At 29.6% G+C, this 24,815-nt stretch overlaps 1 protein-coding gene across 1 annotated transcript in view; it reads right to left on the reverse strand.

Moving 5' to 3' along the window:
• Positions 1 to 2,113: 2,113 nt before the first annotated feature.
• The window catches only part of LOC129984733 (diacylglycerol kinase 1-like), a 618,611-nt gene continuing 595,909 nt past the window's right edge, over positions 2,114 to 24,815 (reverse strand). The window contains exons 24-29 of the mRNA XM_056094680.1: positions 22,858 to 22,948; positions 20,477 to 20,675; positions 16,730 to 16,850; positions 13,455 to 13,515; positions 10,345 to 10,463; positions 2,114 to 2,978 (exon numbers count right to left, since the gene is read on the reverse strand). Coding sequence (XP_055950655.1) covers positions 10,365 to 10,463; positions 13,455 to 13,515; positions 16,730 to 16,850; positions 20,477 to 20,675; positions 22,858 to 22,948 — 571 coding nt within the window. The 3' untranslated portion in view covers positions 2,114 to 2,978; positions 10,345 to 10,364. The remainder of the gene's footprint in view (positions 2,979 to 10,344; positions 10,464 to 13,454; positions 13,516 to 16,729; positions 16,851 to 20,476; positions 20,676 to 22,857; positions 22,949 to 24,815) is intronic.

Raw genomic sequence — 24,815 nt, forward strand, 5'->3', positions numbered from 1 at the left:
ATAAATATAAATTCTATTAAGACAAAAACAAATTGATAAAAACTATTGAAATTATAAAAAAAAATGATTTAGGTATGCTTTAATTATCAATGAAAATTAAATTAACATTTTGATACTGAAAATTCAGTTTAGTAGACTTAAGAATTATATTTTAAAATATTAAAAAATCCCAATTTTGAAATTAAAAAAAGATTTTAAAAAATAATTTAACAGACAACTATTGTTGAGCAACGTCTGAGTTGTACATTATTCTTTAAAGATTGGTAAATAATGTAAAATGTAAAACAATCAATAAATAATGCATACATAAAAATATCAAACTTTATATACTATAAATTTTTTTCTGAAGTATGCGCTAAAATTAGTTCTTCGATGTTTAAATTTATGTTTTTAAGAAAAAGTATCAGTTGTACATGATTTAAAATGATTAGTTAATTAAATCATTTTCAAAGTAAATGACTTGAAGCTTCATTTAATTATTTTAATGATGTAATACGGAATTTTTTTTAAAAAGAAAAAGGTTTATATTATTGTTTTAAGCTATGAAAACATAACACGCTAAAACTGTTAGAAAGCTTATGAATTTTTAGCTTTTTTTTCACCTTGAAACAATGTTCTTTTACTGTTATTATAATTAGTGTAATTATAACTATCACTATTTCGGAGAATTATTAAAAAAAATCATATATTTAATTTAAAATCTCCCGAGATAAAGCAAGATGATACATTTCAATAAAAGCATTATATTTTATTATAAGTTTAATCGTTCATTAAATTTATATTTTTTTATTGTCTCTTTTAAGAATGAGAATAATTATAATCTATCAGTATTTTGGAAAATTTTAAAAACGAACTGAACATCAAAAATAATAAGCTCTTTTCGAATATGTTTTTATACTTTAATTAAGCTGAATTATTTTACCATAAAAAATATCTAAAGTGACACTATGTTATTTATAAGTAAATACCTTAATTGATTGTTTCATTTGAAAGTACTTTATAAATACTTTTAAATGGAACATTTTATTCTAAATATCATATTTTGAGAAAATTATAAAGAATCGAATTGTTTGCTTCTTTTGATTTTGATAAAATAATTTTATTCATATTTACAAGAGTCCAAACTCTGAGTTGGTGCTTGCAAAAAATATATTTAATGTCAAATTAAAATTATTGAACACTTGGAAGATCAACACACTTTTTTTGCAAAGTTTTAAAAGCTTTCGATTATATCTACAGGATTATTTAAAGGAATAATATATTTATCCATATTTCTAAAGGCTTACTCGGGGAATGTATTTTTTTTCTTTAAAGAAAATAAGTGCATTTCTAGATGAAGAAAAAGAAAGTAAAAGCGTTAACCCTTTTTGATAATAAACACTTCAGCATTTATTTTATTTCTCCTAAATTGTGAGAAGTGCTAAGCCTTGAGTGCATTGTGAAAATTTAAACTTATTTACAGAATAAAATCGCAGAAATGAAAATACTTAAAATTACCTCATAAATATGAAATATTTTTATATAATAGTCTAAGTGAACTTGTTCTAAATTTATTATGTGAAATCTAACCTAGGTAGTTTTCGAATTCTAAGACTAAAATTTTCACCTTACATCCTACGTTTTGTTCAATTTGTTCCCATGCGATTTCGTACAGAAATCGACGTCACACAATAAATATGCAACAGTCACAGTTAATATAATCATATAAGTCGTTTGCTCATCTATGAGCAAATACATTATTCAAATGTAGTTAAAGTGTATAGGAAGCATTAAAATTTTATCATTGAAAGTTCTTTTTAAGAAATTACTTAGATAAATAGTCTCAAAGATTTTATTATTGAGAAGCTCAGATACGGTCACTCCAAAAATTCCACTAGAAATATCCAATAAAAGAAAAGAAAACGATAATAAATATAATAAGTTTATTCTTGTTTTTTTTTTTGTGGAACTGATTTTTTTTTCTGGATTGCTAAAATAATAAGTTTGAAATAAAAAAAATGATTTACAACATGAAGATAAAAGAAATAATTTAAATAGATATTTATTTTATAATCTTTTTCAACTATTAAGTGCATATGTCAAAATTTTAGTTGTAAAATGTATGGGAAATAAAAGACAAGAATCTAAAGAAAAACTAGTTTTAGATGAAAAAATATTAGGAATTTCTATAAATGCAAATTTCAGTGAAATTTTTGGAGTTGAATGAAAATTTAAAATCTTTAATTTATCGTTATCATAAATAAATATGTTTCATAATATCTAAATTTGTGCTGAAATCAGGTAATAACATGTGTGATCGTATCGTAAAAGTGCGGTCTATTAATTACAGTGAAGAATCAAGGGTGTTCTGAAAATGTAGAGAAAATATATCAATAGTTCCTTTTTTTACAATATCACACAGTATGATTACATTGTTATGACATAGCCATATTCATTATGTTAAACAACCTGTAAATTTCATTAATGTATCTGATATGAATTTTTCATCGTAAATTTTAATGGCATGTTTAAAAAAAAAGCAAGCTAGTATTTTTCTTCCCTCAAGTTTTCCATAGCATCTGTGACAACCGAAACTTCGTGATAATCATAAAATCTATGTATGTGTATAATATTAATAGGAAATGTGATAAAATGAAAATACTTTATACTATACTCCGAATTTAACCACATATGTATAGATATTTACACCATTCTCAGGTATCTTAAAGTTCAGCGGAAAGACAGAAAAACCAATTACGTTATATTTTGTACATCGGACAAGAAAAAGAGAAAAAAAAAAATATCGACGAAGGTAACTATGTTCACTGTACACGACTATTCATACATCGACTGTGAAACCTCGAATAGAAATATGATGATAAAAAGAGGGAAAAAAGGAAATGAGAGTTCAGCTTCTGAGATTCACGTAAAACTTGTGAAGATAACATATTTGATGCAGCAGCAGCGAATCCTTTTGTTGAAGACAATTCTTTGGCCATCTGAAAGAAAAAAAAAATATTTATTAAATTCAACTTTTTAAATTTTTTTTAGAAATTTCACGCTTATAACGACAAAATTTTGTAATCGATATTTCAGCCGTTTTTTACTCTTTACCTTCTAGATGGTCCTGAAATATTTACAGCTGTGTCACATTCGAATGAAAATAAATTGTAAAATTTTAAAGACTTAATTAATAGTTATTTGATTGCATTTTATATACACTATCTACCAATAAGTATTTGGACACTCATGCAAATGAGGATATCTGCTGTCCTGCTCTGCGTCACGTCTTCTTTACTTAAATGTCGTGTAGGAAATAGCATTGGCATTAATCGCATGCAAAAGGCCACAAAATTCAGAGCTGTCTGACTTCGAGACAGGCGTAATTGTCAAATATCATAAGAATGGCCGATCCTTTAAGGGGCATATAGAATGATTTAAACATAAAATGCGTTATGCCGATTTTAAATTGTTAAATCGCTAGTTTTATATCAAATTCAGTCAATTAATTTGATAAAAATCATTAATTCATTAATATTTTTTTATAATTTTACCAATTCAGAAATTCAGTCAATTCATGCTCATATTATATTCATAAAATGTATTCAGTGGTGTAGCAAGAGTAACAGGCGCAAGAGGCTTAATTTCGTTATCTGTGATTAGGGATTGCAATACCGGACCAAAATTTCAATACCGGTATTTTTTAGATCTTGATACCGGTTTTAATACCGGTATTAGAAATTTTAGAAAAAGAAAGAAAACACAGGTGTTTCTTTGTTTTGTTTGCCAGTTTTATTAGAGAGAGTAAATATCACAAAAAATAATTTGTAACCTATAAATTATGACAGTATATAAAGAATCACAAAAATGTAAAGGAACGTCTTATTTATTTAAATCACAAAAATTAAAGGAACATCTTATTTATTTAAATCACAAAAAAGTAAAGGAACATCTTAATTATTTAAATCACAAAAAAGTAAAGGAACATCTTATTTATTTAAATCACAAAAAAGTAAAGGAACATCTTATTTATTTAAATCACAAAAAAGTAAAGGAACATCTTATTTATTTAAATCACAAAAATTAAAGGAACATCTTATTTATTTAAATCACAAAAAAGTAAAGGAACATCTTAATTATTTAAATCACAAAAAAGTAAAGGAACATCTTATTTATTTAAATCACAAAAAAGTAAAGGAACATCTTATTTATTTAAATCACAAAAAAGTAAAGGAACATCTTATTTATTTAAATCACAAAAAAGTAAAGGAACATCTTATTTATTTAAATCACAAAAAAGTGTAAATATCACTATTCAGTCTGTGGTACCATTACAAATTTTTGAAATGTGATCTTAAAAAAACATAATGCATCCATTGTACTGTCATTAAGCAAGAAAAGTTATTTTGTGCAAAAATTACCAGTTGTCGAAAACACTCTTTCGGCATCTACGCTAGTTGGTAGTACTGTTAGTAATGCGCGATATACTTTTTCCAAGTATTTACCTCTAAAAGCCTCATCTTCAAATAAATCAATTTCTCGTCGGATGGTTTTGGATATAGCTGATTTCTGTATTGTATTTTGATTCGTTGAATTTTTTTATTTATCGCTAATTCTAACTTTTGTTCAAGAGACGATTCCTTTCACTATCGACATGAGTGTCATCATAATCTTCGATAACTGAACCGAATTCTTCTGAAAGTGGATAGGTTTGTGGGTAAAAATTTTTTAAGAAAATTTACTCTAAACTTAATCAGATTTGAATTGATTATTTTCTTTTCTTCTTTTTCATTTTCATTTTTAAAATCATTATAATTATGTAAATACCATAAGACATTTTCTATTTTGATATGCCTTTCTTCTGTGCGATTTTTCAATGTAATATATAATTCTTCAGATAGTTTCGTGTGCTGTTCTTTCAGTGACTACAACACGAAATTTATTGTTGCATTAGCTGTTATTATAATTTCTCCGACATAATACCTCAATAGTCAATTTTATTGGAAGTAGAGCTGATACAGTTCTGGATATTAAATCAAATTCACTATCTGAAAAATTAATTTACAGGTTTAAGTCGATTATTGCTTTTTGGATTGTATTTCTCAGTTTCAAAAATCGTTCCATCATTAGGAGTAAACTGCTCCAACGTGTTTTAGAATCTAATATTAACATATATTCTGTTTCATTTTCAATTAGTATATATTTTAATGATATGTCATTTTTTATAGGGGAACGTTTAAATATCTTAACAATTTTTCGAACTTTATAAATTATAGGAAGCAATTCTTGATGAGTTAATATTTCAAGCTCGTTACCGATATCTTCTTCAACAATTACATTGTCATTATCTTCATTGTCAATATCACTCTCACTCTTACTCTCTTCAAAATTGGAATCCGAAGTTTCTATATTCACAGTATTTGGATTCTTCTGTTCTTTATTTTTTTGATATAATACATCTATTACTCTTAATTAAATTCCATGAGCATAGCACAATTGCTGATTTGCACCAATCAACTTTCCAACTTTTTTCATAACTGTTGCTCCATCAGTCGTTATGGATACAATATCTTCTTTCAGGGAAAATCCATGTTTCGGCAATTTAAATTTAAGCAATTAATTAAGCCATTCATTAGCTAATTAATTTCACCCGTTAGGGACACATAAAAACAAAAACGTATACTATTTTGCTATGTTGGAGATCCCTGAACATATAGTGGAGACAATTTTAAAAATTTCTAGTAAATACCGAAAAACCGGTATTTAAACTTGTGAATACCGGTATTACAAAATTGCACAAATGGCTCAAAATACCGGTATTGCAATCCCTATCTGTGATTCAGTAAATATGGATTACTTTCGGGCCATTTTATTACTTTTCGCCCCTTTATGATATTTTAAATGTAAAAAAAATGATATGAACGCTTTAATACTTTGTCTTGATAGCGGCCCACAAGATTGGTTTTCAGGGCAACAATATCTCCCTCCCCTTTTCCCCTGTCGCTACGCCACTAAATGCACCATGGTGATTTAAACTTGCTGTTCACTGTCAGAGCCGAGTTAATTAGTTAGTTATATATTAAGATCCCGTTTTGAAGCAACATTAGGGCTATTTTGGAACGGAACTCTTGATTTTGAACCGCGGTTGGATGAGGCGGACGACACCTGAACTGGTAACCCACTCTCCAAACTTCCACACCACACCAGCGGCAGGACGTCTGGCCCCCGACTGATTTAACGTGCACCAGACCCGCTTACATGTCGGTTCTTCGGTGGAATCGGATCTCGAACCTGAAGCCCTCCGGTTCCGAAGCCAAGACCTTACCCCAATCCATCACGGTCCGCGCTATCAGAGCCGAAGCGACGTAAGGGTAAAGAAAGTATAAATCTTTCAAGTGCAACTTTTATTGGCTGTCATGGCGTCAAAATTGTTATGTATTATATCAAATGTAAACATAGGGCCACAAAATATGCTCTGACTTGGGTGCTATTAACATTTGTTAAGGGCGGAAAAAAAACAAACTACACCCTGGTATACATTACTTTTTGAACACAAACTGCCCATTGAGTATATAGAAAGACGGAGGAAGACGTGGTCACAGTTAAGCGTAAAGCCAAAATGCAATTAAATGATTTTCAAAATCACGTTTACCATTCACAAAAGGTAATAAATGAATAGATTCTTTGAGAAGACATTTTTTTTTATAAAAATCTTTCTATTTCTGTCGTTGAGTTAGTTCGCTGAAAGCGAAATTAATGTACCTTATATTAATATTTAATCTTCCAAGATAAAACAATATCTAATAAAAAGAAAGAAAGAATTATATTTAAAGAATAAAATATGATTTACAATAATTTAATTATAATAAAAACGAACGCAAAGAAATAAATCTTCCTTTTCTTTAGAAAGAAAAGAGTCCCTTTTAAGCGGAAATGAAAACGATAGTTTAAAAGTTTTTGCAATCAGTGAAACGAAATCAGTTGCAGTAATTGCAATCAGAACAATGTATATGGAAATTCACAGAATCAATTCAAATTTAACATTTAATTTTTTGTTAAGTAACCAATGAATGCGGAACAAAAAGTATTTCGTACCAAAAAAAGTTCAAAAATTCTTTTGCAAAACTAAGAGATAAGAGCAAATAAGAAGTGCCATACAAGAAAAGACGTTTTTTAATTAAGCTGCTTAATTGAGACCACTTGAAAAGAAAAAGAAAAGACTGAAGATAATTAAAGTTTTTTGAATCGATAATAAGCGATAAAATTTTTGGCGAAGTTGATCGCAAAAAAGAAACTGAGAGATTTAAAAAGTTTACGTTGTGGAATATTTTATGCTTTTTAAATTTTTTTTTCTTAACCAGCGCTCTTTTATAATGCATGTGGTAAAAATTGTGGAAAGTTTTTTCGAAAACACCAACAACAACGCATTTTTGAGATTTGATGGATTATAACATCGATTTTCTTAAATGAATTGGGTTAGAGTTGTATATCATTTTCAAGATAATATAGGTAAGAATTTAATAAAATTATTATTACGAATAATTTTTATAATGGATATTTATATTGGAAAAGCTGTAATAAAAATTCAAAGGAAATATAGAAATAATGACATATATAAAAATTCTCATTTATGGTAGTTAATACTTAATTGGATAACCGTTAGCAACATCACCCCATAAAAGATCACCAATGCTTTTAATTTCTTAGCTGTTATAATGTTATACCATGATTAAATTATCGCTACATTTAATTTTTTTTTCCAATTTGTTTCTGTATAAATTTTCGATTAGGTTAAAGCCTAGGATCTTCCTAGGTAATTCCAATACAATTATTTTGAAGCCGGTTTTTACATTCAGTGGATATATGATATATAACTGAATCCTAATGAATTAGAAATTTTTCAACATCTAGGAAAAGATCACATGTGGATGACAGCAGTTTAGAAAGGAGTATTGTGCTGTAATACAATCCCAAATCATAACGTTAATTGGTTGTTTAATAATAGGTATTATGCAATTAGAATAGAAATATTCCATTATTCTCTTTATATATTTTATACTATCGTTACTAAATAGTAACTTTGGTATCATCACTCAAAATCTCATTGCGCCATTTGTTCTGCTCTCCACTTAATACAGGGTGTTGCTCATTATAATCTTTGCAACTTTTTCCAGGATTTAAAAATGACTTTATTTTTCGTGGAATTTCGCATTTAGATCAGAATTTTGCAATCTGAGTCGAATGATCCTCACACTGAACATCACATTACATTGTGCCATTTCTTTTTATATACTCCCAAATGAACTTTTCTGTCAAGCAGACACACACTTTTAATTAATCTATCATCCGTCGGCGTCGTGCATCTGTTTCTGTCTTTACCATTTTGGTTTTCTAGTGACTCTGTCTTCGTAGATTTCTTCAAAAATTTAGAAATACAGCTTTTAGTTATATTTCTATCATTTTTCTGTTTTACGTCAATATAATTAATGTCTTGTTTATACTATAGTAAATTTTTACACTATTTTTGGGGTCACCAGCCAACTTATAATGCAATAATTCCTTTAATTTTTTTTTTTTTTTTTTTTTTGCGATTTCACAAATCACAAGAAAAAAAGACCAACTTTATAACAATTACAAAAAGAAATAAAACCTCTTCTCATCTCCAAAGAATGGAGCGAGTTCCAGAATTCTCTTGATAACAAGATGTCATTTTATTGGCTTTTTAAAAATTCTTGCTCGATGGCTTATTACAATGAAATGAAGAAAAGCTATGCTTTATCAACTTGACAACTATGTGCTTTCTTTATTTTAGTTATTCCACCATAACTTAAAGAAATTAAGACAATTGAACATAATTAAATGCATGTCATTCTTGATAAAATTGTCTTAAAGATGATACATAACTTTAAGGTAATTCTGTTATTACAAGAAATCATATCACCAAAATGAACTTCTCTCAAAAGGTTTTCCACAATTTCGACCACAAATATGTATATATAGTTTGAGTTTTATTATATATAAGTATTGAAGTTAAAAAAAATAAATGTTTTCTAATCTTACAATACTTTTTAATTTCACAAAAATTTAAGTTCTATTTGCAATTTGAAAATGATTTATTCAGGATATTTTTCACATTTAAGTAATGGAATTTACGCATTGATTTGCAAGAACAAAAACGTTTCTACTTTGCAAAAAAAAAAAAAAAAAACAGTCGCTTATTTGAGGTTAATTAATATAGTAAAATGTGGTTAAGTATTGATTTAATGCAAGATACAAATCACAAATTCTTTTCAAGACAGCTATAATTTTTTTTTACTGTTTTCATTCCACTGGGTTTATTTTCAAGATGTATACTCAAACCTAATAGACACTTTTAATGACCAAAAAAAAGCAAAAGCAGAACTGTGTGCTTAAAGTATACTCGAGTCTTGTGACTTCATATCACTTGATAAGCGTAATTGCTAATATCTTCAAAATTATAACTGCATTCGTCTTAATGTATTCGAAATCCGCACTACACAAAGCATACTCTGAAATATGTCTGTGTTGTCTGAAATATTTCTCGACCATCATATCAAATCTTCTAAATGCTGTCCATCAGATACAAATTCTAACACTCCATATTGAGTTCATTCTCAATGGATTTTTAATTACCAGGAGAAAAAATTAATTCTATCAGCAGGAAATCTTATATTTTTTTGTAATATGAAAATATAGTATTTTGTAATTATTTGTCTAGTTGATTATTTAAATAGTTCTAGTTCTATTATTATTTGAATTCTTGATCTTATTATTGTAAATGTCACACTAAATGCACATTAATAAAAAATATTTTTTTGGTTTTTGTCTAGGATAATTACTTGATCAATTGTACCATCTAACAAATAGAATATCTTCGCTATTTGTAACATTTCTGTTATTTTTATTTCAAAATCAAAATTCCATCGCCCCAACGGGGAAAAATAAGGAAAAAAAAATAATTCAACCTGCAGGCAAACAGAACAGAAACGAGTTGAAAATGAATAGAGTCAAGTTCCAAGATGCCATAGTGATTTATAAATGTCACTGCACGTATTTAAAATTATCCCTAAAACACAATATTTTATGATATTATATTTTTCAATATTTCAATAATTACCAATATTTTTAAAATATTATACAATTTTGTACAATATATGTACGCTATTATAGATCTGACTGCATATTATTGACTGTCACGATGGTGTGTCACAATATCACAAGCAGCAGGAACAATGTGCACAATGGATTCCACATTAAAGTAGAAAGTTCAATTGTCATTACTTCAGAATAATTATCTCTTTTTTTTAGTATTTATGAAAAAGAAAAGGAGCAAACATCACTTACGAGACAGATGAGTTGGCACGTTATTTCTTCTTCTTGAAGAAGAAGAATGGAAACTTTGATTTTCGAGTTGGTTGTGGGGCCATTAGCATCGGCATCTGATTCTTTTGGCTGATGTGAATCTGCAGCGAGAGAGAAAAATAATCACATTTAAGTAAAAATTAAAGTAAAGAAATTTTTAAAAGAACCCTCGTCAATATTAAATTATAAATAGAATTTTACCAAAAGTAAATATTATACACTTTATTCCTTTCCGCTCAAAAACAATTTATCAAAAACTATTTGATGAATATAACTTATAATATAGATATGATCTTTCATAAGTAGAAGAAAGTAAGGAGTATCTCAATAGTAACATATCGAATGTATAATTAACACCACTGTCTATAGTTATTTAGTTGTTAGTTCAAAGTGCAAACTAACCGTTAGGATTAATTATGGCAATTAGGAACAAATTTTGCAGATTTTGTCATTTTATTCGATTTGAAATGATCATATACAAAGGAAACTATACTATAATTTATGTGAGTGCATAATCGTATTCTGCAGTGCAGAATGGGCAATGTTTTTTCCGAAATTTATAAATAACCAATTTCTTACAGAGGCATTAATAAGGACTCTAATATGTTCCCAGTTACCCCAAAGATTATAAGGTAGTTGGGAAGTTTGGCCTCTGATCACAGTAACAAATTTTGAAAAGAAATTATTGGAAATCATAGGAAACTACTGCTTGTTGGCTCGAAATGTTTCTTTTACTCTCCATTCCAAAATATTGCAATTTTTATTGTATCCCCAAATATTGCAATTTTTGCGCTTTTTCAATAAAGATTTATTATATTTTGTAAAGTATAATATATAAATTATCCTAACTAATTTAAATCTACAATTTGGAATGATTTATAACCATTGTATTGTCAATTTTATTGGGAAATGACTCTTTTTAATAACAAAAAAGGCTGGGTTTTATGAGACACTTGAAGGAAATGTCTAAAAAAATGCGTTTGTAAAAGAATAAGAACTAGTGGTCCTGTTTAAAAGTAGAAAATAAAACTTCCATTTTAAGTAAAAAGTCCCATCTCCTATTAAACTCATTTCCCTCTGACGTAAAATTACCGGAAAGTGAGATTACTTAAGCAGGAGGATCATGTAGAATAACTTTTATCTGGAAATCGCAAATTATCATTAATCTCCACAACAAATTTTAAGTTAGTCAAATTAGTGTTCATGAATCCTATGATATTTAGTTGATCGCCTTCAACTCCTCCAATCCTTCCGACATATGAACAACAGGTTTTTATTCTGGTACCTTCAGCGTAATCGATCAAAATACAAATATTTGTTGAAAAATCAAACATGGATGATTCGAGATAAGTTACTTCCTCCATCTCCACAAGCTCCATTTTTTATTGAAAATTATCAAAACCGTCGTTTTTAGATTCCTTCTTCAACATCAATTTTTTTTTATTCTTTAATGTCACTTTTTTCTGTAGTTGATGTCAAACAACTATAGAAAATATTCTTCAATAACCAACTTTCATTCTTGAAAGACAACATGCATGCAGATCACACGAGTAAAAACTTTAAAAATGCCTAACTATTAATTTAAAATAATGAATATCATTGGCTAAACGGTATATTACCGCGCTTTTAGATTTAATATCACATCTTAATATATAAAAATATTTCAACTGTATAAAAAATTCAGGTATTTTTTACTATTATGAAAGCATATTTCTAATTACTCTATGATGAAAATTACCATGGTTAATTGTGAATATTATTCTATTTCTCAAGGCAAAATCCAGAAAGGAAAATTGAATCTTACTCGTTCTATCCCTCAGATTGAAGAAATATATAACTTTTAATCTTACTACACAAATAACAGATTCTGAGAATAAATAATTACATTTAGAAAAGTTTTGGTTCCACTTTTTTGAACAAGGCTGCAAAAAGCGGAAGTGTTTATCGTATTTCTCCAGAGTGCCTTAAAGATGGCATATGTTTCCCAGAGCGCTATATGAATTCTGTAATCATTTTCCCCCATTACAGCTTGTTTTAATTACCTTTAATTCCTTTACTGACCCTATGTACAAAATGTACGTTAAAAATCCTTATTCCTTACTTACATACCTTGAAAATGGTCGATTTTGAGCATTCACATGAGTAATGAATGAAAATGGAAAGGGCTTTGTTATGTTATATAAATAACTGAAGTAGAAAATAGAAAATAATGAAGTGAATAATGAGGCTTAGAAAAGTTTTAGTTTCACTTTTTTGAACACGGTTGTAACTAAGTACACAAATGCAAAAAAAGTTAAGCTGATGAAATGCGGGAAAGTTTGATTATTTTCTTCTGAAGTAACTTAAAGAATTTCATGCTTTCCAACTCACTAAAGGTTCACTGACGTGTACTGTAGCGATCAGGTATCTTTCTTCTTGTTGTTGTTTCTTATGGCACTTGCCATGGACAAGCCCGCTGTTCAAAGTCAGCCGATTTAAGCCTGAGGGGGGAGCGCCTCTTGTTTCTATAGTAGCGCCATCTAGGGCCAAGAGAACGACTTAGCTACACACACGTCACAACCCTTTTTACGGGGTGGACTTCATTCATGCATTTCATTCACTTAACCACAGATCGTAATTTAGACCTGAATCAGAGAACGATCCCCCCTGATCCAGTACCCCCAGTGGTATTACTCTCGACATGGAGGACTTTGTGACCACGACAAATTTAACGCGCGTCAGCCACCAAGCACGCGGGAAATCTTCGGCCGGTGGGGTTCGAACTCGCAACCTAAGGGACGCGAATCCGACGCTCTACCAACCAGGCTATCTTAATCCAACTTAATCGCACATTTATAAATACTATGATTTACATAACAATAGTGTTCCTTCTGTATATATATAGTTTGTTTGACGATCTTTTAACTATATAAATTTATTTAGTAAGCTCTTCAATTATGGACTGTTTGTGGTTTTGAAGATCAGATAAAGTATAAAGGACTTTGTACAAGGAAAATGGACAGACTTTTGCAACTGAATATTGTAGAATCAATGAAAACACAATATCTCAGGAAAGGTATTATTTATATTATTGTACAAGCTGAATAACTTACTGTGCAGGGAGGCTGTATCCAAGGTTCGCCATCTATCTGCATAGGAAAGCGCTTCTTAGTCCTGAAATATTGAAACAGCATTTTATGTATATTGCGACTGAAATGAATTAAAAGTGTTAAATTTAATCATTTGGATTTGAGAAATCTATTATAAGAAGTAGAAAATCATAAGCAGATAATAAATATTGAAATTACCACAAGGATTTCAATCTAGTGTGCCAAGATATGCCATTTTACATTTTGTAGCTATTTTTTACTCATAATGAAACTTAGTCGTTTAAAAATTGAACATTATATCTACGTCAATAAACTATCACTTAATGATAGTTTAAGGCAGCAAGGGATATCCTGATCAATTTTCATTATAATGAAACGCTAATAAACAAATGAAAGCAATTGAAGGAATCATTATCAGAATTAAAGTAGGAGATTTGTGAGTTTATTAAAGTCCTTCTTCTTCTTTACTGTTGTAACAGCTGGACCTTGGCTTTCCACAGAATTTCATTTCCTGCCGTCCTATTCTTGATTACGGTTGTCACCTTAATATTTTTCAGTTTTTTTCCAGACAATCAATTTACCTAAATTTTGATCTTCCTCTTTTTTTTTTAGTATCAAATGGTTGAGCTAAAAAGATTATTTTAGTGGCTTGATTGCCATCCAATCTTATTAAATGGCCTGCCCATTTAATCCTATGTATTGATATAAAATTAATAATATTCGTTTCTTTATTAGTTTGGCAAATTTTCGAACTGGCTCTTCTTCGTTTTCAGTAATTACCACATTTATTTACAAAAAGTAATACTAAGAGTTGCTTCTTCAAATTCTTCTTTCAAAATAGACAAGAGTCTTTTTACCTTTCTGTCATTTTTCATGATTCGGCAGTATTTAAGTCCTGTTGTACATAATTAAAGGTAAAAGGGGTTGAAAAGGGGTAGATATCCGCTAATAATAATCTGTGTGACTCTTGGTACTCTATAGGATAGAAAACTAGATCAAATTTAACCCTTAACTGGGGAGGGGAAATTTTAGGACTTAAGTGGGGAGGTGCGGTCTAAGAGACCGCATTTCATTTAGACTCAAATTAAATTTTCTAATGAGCGTATTAGTATGAAAAGCTGCCAATATATTTTGCAAATATTTTTCTTGATATATAGATATGTTTTAGAATTTTTTCAAAATACATTGTCATTTAAAAAAGTAAATGTGTTGGAACATACGTTTTCTTCTGAAATTACATGTTACAATAAATAATATTCTTGAAAAAGCATATTACTTTTTACTTTTTAAATCATATTTATTTTTACATTATATGAAGGTATATAGAAGACAATATAATGTAAAATTCAACAATTATATGAAAAAAAAAAAATGACAATGGGTAAAATTGGCCCTTTTTTAATCGGTTTATGCGACTTTCATAGCACGGTTTTCTAGGGCTTTTTAAACATACAGGTTAAGAACTAGTATAAAAATCAACCTATAAATTCTATATATATATATATATATATATATATATATTGGTATATTAACATATTTTATAAACTTTTGAAAATACATTATGACTTAAAAAATTGATTATGTATGAAAATGCATATCAAAATAAGTTCAATGCGAACTTTCATCGAAAAACTCTTTTGTACAATTATCCTTATCACTAAAATCACTTTCTGCTTCATTTAAGTGTCTGGAGCACTGCTTCATAATGGGATCAGTAAACTGGATGATATTTCGGGCTCCAAATTTTAGTGCCATCTGTTAAGCCTTATTTATCACTGGGATACTAACAGGGAGATGCGGTCGTAGAGACCGCGCTCAAAAAAATAACTGAATTATTTTTAAAAACATCTGCTGAAATCGGTTGAAAAAGTGCAAGTGTATTGAAGGTCACAAAACAGGAAGCTACAGGCTCAATCCATTCAATTGAGCTAAAAATAGAATAGGGGCGATAAAAAGTCCATCGCTAGCGGTCGCACAGATCTCACGCCCCCAGTTAAGGGTTAACATGAACATACTTTGAAAGGTGGATAAAGAATTTTTTTTGAACTTTTAATCAGAATTTTAATTAACAAAAAATGAAGCATGTTTTAAAATTAATTTGTGCCTTTCTTTGATTACTCACGAAAATAGAAATGCATAGAAATTACTTCCATATCATCTCACAGTTTTAAATTTTCTTTCCTACTGATAAAAATTTAATTGTTGATTAAATTTTTCCAGAATTTCGATAATGCATTACATTATATGATTTCTCTGGTAGGGGTAGCCTAGACGTCATGAAAATTTCATATGAAATAAAAATTTCGAAATTGGTTCAGTAGTTGGTGTTTGCGAACTTGCGGATTTCTCCGATAGACGATGTACAGTAAAGCAGTATTTTTTTTTTTTAATTTCTCAAAATTGGAAATAACGAAAAGATAACCATTGATGACATATTTAGAGGTCATGACCTTTCATCAGAAAAAAAATACTGTGGAATGGGGCAACTCTTTGAGGCTACGTGACTAGTTCAATGATTTTCTTAATTATTTTAAATACGGTGGTATTATCGTTTGCAACAAAATCTTCTCGTTTGCTTTATTTTTACAGCCATCATTTTCAGTTATTTATTTTAATTTTTAATGTCTGCAATTTAACAAGTTATTCCATTATCACAAAAGACTTTAAAACCGCATAGTTATATTTTACTTCGTTTCGATAACCTTAAGTATTTTTTAGTTATGACTGTGCAAACATTCATCGTATCGCGGACAGCGTACTATTAGTTATGCAAATATTGTTAGTTACAGATAAAATATCATGCATTATTTTTTTACTTTGCCTTTTCCATGGGGAAAATAAAGTTTAGTTAAAGCACCAAATACGATAGAATGGAGTTAGATGTTAGTTTACGCCGATAACTATATTTTCAACTATTTGACCTACGAATTTAATCAACTTCCTAATTAGGTGACACACATTACATGTGACATTTATTATTCAATTCCTATAATTCCATCTGGAAGATGCGGAAACATTTGTTATATTGTAGTGTTTTGAAGTTAATTTTTCCATTTTAAAGTGTTTAATAATTTTACTTAAATACACATTAAAAATTAAAAATTCATAATTCGATGCGTGAGTCAGACGCGTCATTGTATACGATGATTTGATTCCCTATTACAATATAAAGAATGAGTGCAAAACAATTAAAATACAGTTATTTAAATATCTAAAATTGAGATTAAGCACATCAAGATATAATATATAAATGAAGCGAAGAATAGCTGGTGTATTACCGGACGACAACGGAGGAACACTGGGCCAGCCGGCGTCCCGAAGCTCGCAATCCTGCTTTGACTTGACCGACGTGCATGCAGTTTTCCAGCCCAATCACTTCAATCATGCGATCGCCTATGTCTGAAATGAAAACGCACACAGAAAGACGTTATAAACACATATATACAGTGGCTCAAAAAATTGAGAGTACACCTTACTTTTACTTCATAAATCCGACTTTCAATATAAATAACACATTACCGGGAAGTGCAAACATGATTTTAATTTTACACATAACAAATGGTTTAATTTAGAGTAAAAATAAAAAAAAAATCAACGAAAAATTTCTAAATTGAAAATTTTTAGAAGCATTTTAAATAAACATACGCAGAATTTTGCCTCAAAAAATTGAGAATACACCAATGAAATTTTTGCAATATCACGCATAGAAATAAAGTGTCACTATTAAATTGCATGTCTTTTGGCTCTTATAATGGCCTCTAAACGTCATGGTACCGATTCAACCAATTTTTGGTGGTATTTGAAGATATTTTACCTCATTCTTCTTGCACCACTTGTTTTAAATGGGTTTTGTTTCTAATTTTGTGTTTTTGAACCCCTTTTTTGGGTGTGGCCCACGAATATTCAATGGCATTGATGTCGGGGTACTGTGGTGGTGTGTGTAACTGCTATTTACAATGAAAAAGACACCATATTTTGAAGTTACGTGTATTCTGTTTGGGGTCGTTGTCTCACTGCAAAATGAAATTTCCATCTAAACCCAAATTTTTAGCCCTTTCCTTTAGATTTCTCCGAAGTATATCCAAGTAAACCGTATCATTTATAATGCCCTCTATAAAAATTAAATTTCCTACCCCGAATGAAGCCATGTAACCTCAAATCATCACGGAGTCACCTTTTATGTTTAACTGTAGGAGTAAATTTTTTGGATACAAAGCAGTATTAGGCTTTCTCCATACAGTAAGATGGTTGTCACTGCCAAAAATGTTGAGGTTTCTTTCATTACTACAGATTTCTTCCAAAGGTTATTGGTCTTCAATTGATGAGTTTTTGCAAACAACAAATGCTTTTTCTGAATTTGCAAGCTGGTGAAAGGTTTCTCTCTAACAATGCGACTTTTATATCCAGCTTGTTTAATGGCATTTAGCACAGTTTCAGCACTTACACTTCTGCCTATGATTTGAAAAGTTTCTGCAACAAGTTGGATGAACCATATGGTAGCAGCAATCTAAAGGAAAGTGTTAAAAATTTGGGTTTAGATGGAAATTCCATTTTTTAGCAGGACAACAACCCCAAACAGAATGCACGTAACGTCAAAATATGATGTCTTTTTCATTGTAAGCAACAGTTATACACACCAGCACAGTACCCTGACATCAATGTCATTGAATATTAGTGGGAGATACTCGAAAAAGTGGTTCAAAAATACAAAATTAGAAATAAAACCCATTTAAAACAAGTGGTGCAAGAAGAATGGGGTAAAATATCTTCAGATACCACCACAAATGGGTCGAATCGGTACCATGACGTTTAGAGACCATTATAAGAGCCAAAAGACATGCAATTTAATAGTGACACTTTGTTTCTATGCGTGATATTGCAAAAATTTCATTGGTGTATTCTCAATTTTTTGAGGCAAAATTCTGCGTATGTTTATTTAAAATGCTTCTGAAAATTTTAAATTTAGAAATTTTTTGTTGATTTTTCTTTATTTTTACTCCAAATTAAACCATTTGTTATGTGTAAAAATAAAAACAAGTTTACACTTCCCGTTAATGTGTTATTTATATTGAAAGTTGCATTTATCAAGTAAACGTAAGGTGTACTCTCAATTTTTTGAGCCACTGTAGCTATAGGCTTTCCCCAACAAAACTGTTACTCCGTAGAAAAATGAATGTATTTTTGAATGTATACTCAATTGAATGTATTTTTTTCTAAAAATATGATAAAATATATAATATTAAATCGAACTAGAAATTTTCTGCTATCAGCTGTTTGCTTACCATTTATGCGTTTCAAATAACTGATAAAATCAAAGACCCAAGACCCGATCTACCTATCCAAAACTATTGCACCAGTTTTGCTGATTTTTAAGACGTATAAATGTTTATGACCTCCAGATACACCATCGATTATTCAATACCTCTATTTTCAAAACAGTGAAATAAATGCTATACATAACCTTCAATCTCAACAAGCAGAATGATCTTACCAATTTTCATAACCAAGTAATTTCGCAATTTTGAAAACCCAGTTAACCAACAAAATGATCCTCCTTTATTATGCTTTTGTGATTTTAAATGATCTCTTTTGTTTTGATATGACGCACATCCTCAAAATCGAAAGGCTTGAATTATATTAAACTATTAATACAATCGCGTAAAGTGGCTAGTATTAATAACCACAGAAGGCAACGCCGCCCTACCTTAAGGCATTCGGATTAATCTGAATGACCGGAACGCCATGATAGCATTCGGTAGAACTACTGATGAACCCTAAGGACCATTAGCAGCCACGGTACAACCTCTCCTATAGGAGATACGTCCAGTCATCGGTAGGGGGAATCCACCCGCATACAATTTCTGTACCCATTCGGGGGCCAAAACCAATCACCATGTCGATAGCTTTTCATCCCCCAATTTTGAGGTGACCTCTCCCAGGAGGGACTAGTATTAAAGTATATTAATTTAATTCTGACAATCTACTTTGATGAATGCATTTCAAAACAACAAAGTGTAACAAAATTATAATTGCAATAATATAAGCAAATGTAAACAAGAATATTGTTTTAAACTGTTCTCATGCAATAATGACAGGACATTCTAATAAGTTAGTTGTACTTCAAAATAGTAAACTACATTAAGTTGCAATGAAAATTGGCACAATCGATATCTTTATTGAGAATCAGAGATTTGTCTAGGTTTTATTTTGTAATATCTCTCAAAATTAGACGAAGGAAGGGATTAGAAGACCTTTGATAATGTATCTAAAAGATCATGAACATTCGTAAGAAACAAATTTGTAGAATCGAAATTGTAGTTGAGGCTGGGTGCAAAATTATTTAGTTTTCCTTATTATTTTTAATTTATAAATTATATTATCAACACAATTGATTCAATATTCTGATGTAAAAGATATATAAAATGAGATTTGAGAGGATTTAATTAATATCCAACGATGACTATTTATGTGCTCTTCGCATCTCAAAATGACTCTACTTAAACAAGATTTTCTCTAAATTGTAAACCAATATTTAGAAAGACAGATCTATTCTTTAATTTAAATTTTAAATTTAATTGATCTAAGGGCGGGGGTAGAAAGACAGACATAATGCTAAAAAATGTGTTTTTCGAACTCGAAGAGGTCTGAAAAGTGGAGATTCGTCAAAATCTTGTATTCTAATGCTTTGACGATCACAATATTTTCTCTATTCTTCGTCAAGAGAAAATAAAAAGAAATTACTGACTTTCCCTAGACAATCTAAACCCACTATTCTTTCGCATAGATTAGAGTTTTTCCCCAACAGCAGATAAATCAAATGCTTTTCTCTTTCAAATCCCCTACCGTCGATCCTTCTGCCGACAAAAGCAAAATAAAACTCCCTCTCGTAAAACCTTTTCGAAGCAAGCTGATTCTTCAAAGTGCAGTCAACGGCCCAGAAAAAAATCAGTGGAGAGAGAGAGAGAGAAAGGGGAAAGTATTTTTTCTTTTATCTTTATTCAAAAACATTTCACTTCACTTCTTACCTTGAATGGCCGAGCTGAGATCGACAGAGTTGAAGCTGCTGGATGAGTTCTCTCTGTCTTTCTTCCGTTTCGACTTGGTTCGCTTTTTCTGGGCGCTGTCTCCCCAGAGGTTGGACCCGCCGTAAATGCTCGGGATATTGAGGACGGCGATGCCTTGCAGTGACGGACCGTTCGCCAAATCAAGGGACACACCGTCGCACTGTAAAAGAAAGCAAAAAGCCGTGATTTAATTGTTTTCCACTCTGGAGGAACAATGTTCTCATTTCATTTAGAGCAAAAAGTAGGTGGTTCATTCTGTATAAGAAAGATATATCTTATTGTACATGAACTAAAGACATTATTACGAATTTTAATCTTACATTCTTGTGTAGTTAGTTTTCATGATAAGGGATAGAATCTTATAGATATTTTAATGGCTGTTCAATATTTGCTAGGTCAACGACTACCGGGCTTGGTGATTATTCGGTGACAAAAATGAAAGTTCCTTAATAAAGGCGAATCTTGGTGATATCTTCATTAAGACTTGAGTTTAGCGTTTGTTCTAGAACATTCGATGCTCTATCATGGAAGACATAGAAACAGATGTGCACAGAAGAGAGGAGTTGACTGGAGAGAGAGAGAGAGAAGAGAGAGAGAGAGAGAGAGAGAGAGAGAGAGAGAGAGAGAGAGAGAGAGAATCGAATGAATTCTCAATTCGGTGTGTCGATATCTTTCGAGGCCTTTTTATAGGCTTAATGCTATGGCGATTGTTTAATAACAATTATTACATTACAATTTGTGTTCTGTTGATTCCTGTAAGTACTATTTTGAATACACTTTGTGAAAAAACCCCGATTTATACGAATATTCAGCGACAAAAATAAAGATTCCCAAATATTGTCGAATCTTGGTGATATCTCCATTAAGGTTAGAGTTCCGTTTAAGAAAATTCAATGCTCTACCACGGAAATTGTAAAAACATTGATGCACAGATGAAAAGAGTTGATTTCTGTCTATTTTTGGTTTGTGGATCTTCTTCGAGTTTTCTCTGCAGGCTCTGTATGTGTTGTTGATTTCTGTAAGAGTTGATTTGTGTACGCTCTGTTTGCATTCTGTTGCGTCTCGTATTTACGAGAAGATTAAGGCGATATTATCCTCTGCAAAGTCTGTTGAAATTTTTACCGTACACACACCGGACAAATTTTTTTCGTAACAATATTGAACTTCTTGCTGTTTATCCCATGATTCAAAAGTCAGTCTATTTTCTACTACATCTCGTGATTTTCGCGGGCTAGTATGCTTATTTTATTTATTTATTTAATTTCCCCATTTCGGAAAATATTTACATCATGTTACAAATGCATATGGTATAATAATGACTGATTAAAAAATTAAGCTTACTTTCAAATGTTGCGCCTAAATAGTGATTCAAAAAAGGCGGAAACCAGAGGCGGTAAAACATACTATAATTCAATTTTTTTTAACGGAAATTCATGGTTAACAATATTAATCGACTCTCTTCGGATAAAATTTGCTCACACCAATATTATATATGGTAAATTAATATTGTAAATTTAAAGAAATTGCCAATGAATGGCGAACAATCGAAATGTGGACCTTTTAATAATAAACGGCACTTTTATTTAAATATCTCATCAGATAAGATTAGTCAGTAACAATAGTTTTTGTTTCAAATTGAATTGCTATTTAACAAAATTTTAAATAAGCCATTTTTCCAGATTTAAAGTAATATTTTATATTTCTAATTAACTGATATATTTATATCTTTAAAATAAGTGCCTCGGTGAACTGGTGGTAAGGTCTTGGCTTCAATCTTGGAAGTATCTAGATCCAAACCTGATTTCATAAAAGAATTGTTGCATACATGCACCGTTGTATACATATACCACTTGGATGTCATATCCGTTATGTAAGTATGATTCGACCTTTTTAAGTTTCTCAAAATAGTAATTATGAAACTAAACCTTTAAAATTTGTGAATAAAGATCAATAAAATTTTGATACCAATTAATTATGAAAATTAAATAGAACTGTATAAAATTACAGCCATTTCAGTTCATTTGTTTTTAAGATATACAAAAGAATTCAAAATAAAGTAATTTTTACTATTTTGGAGATTTTTTTAACACATTATTAAAATGATTTGAAAGAAAAACATGAAGAAGTGAAACAGAAAAATAATTCATATCCTTGAATTTTATTTTATATAAATAATTTAGATAATTAGGAATTATTATAAAAGTTTTTTTTCACTCCGAATAGTTCTAATGAAAAAGCATAGACCGATTCCGGTAGCAAATTTTTTAATTCTAAATTTTATGGTTCTGTTTAGACAAATTAGACATCACAAAATTTATATTTTAAAAAAAGAGCATACAAACCATTATGTCGACATCTTCATGAAGGTTTTTGCAAGTAGCGAAAAATGTTTCCGATGTTGCAAATTCGAAGTACCACATTTTATTCTTCATTCTGAAAATGGAACATGACATACATAAATGAGAATAGAATTACTGAATTGATTTTAAATCATTTCGATATCGCAACACAAATGCATTCACGAAAATATCTCTGTTTCTAAAGTAAAAATATATATTTCTCATCAAAGTATATCAGTAAATTTCTTTGCCCTTCAATATGTCACAGTCCTAAACCGTGAATTCTGCAAGATTTAATAAAACTTTTAACATTTGGTAAGAATCCTTATGAAAGAGAAATTATTTATAACTAAATATATATATATAATATTCACTAACTTTATATGAGATTAATAATTCTACTAATAATAAAAATAAATGAATGTGTGTGTATATTGTTTGGCACTTTACAGCCACACCATTTGACCAACAGTTACCGAATTTAGTACTCATACATCTTGTGCATTTTGTGGAAGGGAGGGGTATGTGCATCTCAGATTGATTTTCCTAAAATTTTAATTAACTAAAAATGAAATTGATTTTGGGGAGGGTTCTCCACAATAATGTCTCAAAATATTATCACACAAAAATAATTTTTATAATGCTTCACAATTTAATAATAAGCAATTTATTTAAATGTTGGTAATTACTTAAAAACTTTTTTTGTCTTTCAACGATAGATTACATTGTTGTATTGAAATTCGAACTGTTTACATTGTTTCATCAAACATTTAACAGCGTAATTTTCTTCCAAGGTTGAAAGCTAAGGATGCTGGATTCTCTTTAATATTTATATTGTTTACAGGGCAAAAAGTGAATCTACAATGTTACGAAAGTCAGAAGGCAATCTATTAGCGCTATGATATTATGAGACCGGTCTCTATTAGGCATTTCTTGTGTACAATGAACAGAGCATATGCAAGACTATTACAATAACATGGCTTTACGCCTGACAATTTGATGTTTAAAAATAATCAGAGAGAATAATGGTCATGAAGTAATGTCTAAGATCTTTTATACGTCAAGTTTAAAATCGCGAATTTAGATGAAAGTTTACATTTTTATTATTTTGCAGTTTCAAAAAATAAGTATAGTACAGTCTGTTTTCAGTGATATCGTTAGTTTGTTTCTATGTCAATTAAAAGCCAAATTATAGCAAACTATTGACATGCAAATGAGGCTTATTTATAAGCATTTAAAAACTTTAAAAACCTTTTCTGAAGAGCCTGTTTTTTTCATAATTCTACTGAATTAGTAACGCCATATCTCAAAAAATAAAGACATCATAATGAAATTTATAATTATTTCTATGTTATAGAGAATATAATGAACTACGGATTTGATGTTGAATGCTTTAGAAGTGGATTTATGATTGTTTAATGTAAAAATTGCAGAAAAAAATTCCAAAATTTCATAGATAATCTCATATATTATACGCAAAACTTTTATTTTTGAATATCATTTTTAGATAATAGTTAGTTATAATTTAAGATAAATTACACATGTAATGTTATAAAGATAAAATGAAAAAAAAAATGTAAAATTTTTTTTTCTCTAAAACAATTCTAGTTTTTGTAAACAAATGCGAAAATTTACATCAAAATATGCTTTTTCTTCAAAAGATATATATATATATATATATATATATATATATATATATATATATATATATATATATATATATATATATAAATAATTTCCCTTTCATTCTTCATTTTATCCTTATATTAATAAAGAAACCTGATATAAATATTAAATTTTTCTTGAAAAAAACAAACACACCTTCTAAATTTAGTCGGATACCTCAATAAAAATTAAATTCAAGCAATTTCCTTGGAGAACAAGCTGGTTGCTCAAAGCAGCTAGTTTATTAATTTTGTAAAGCGACTCTTCTATTTAAAATTTTTTTCACAACATATTAT

The sequence above is a fragment of the Argiope bruennichi genome, chromosome 9 (assembly GCF_947563725.1).
Source record: "Argiope bruennichi chromosome 9, qqArgBrue1.1, whole genome shotgun sequence".
Taxonomy (NCBI): Eukaryota; Metazoa; Arthropoda; class Arachnida; order Araneae; family Araneidae; genus Argiope; species Argiope bruennichi.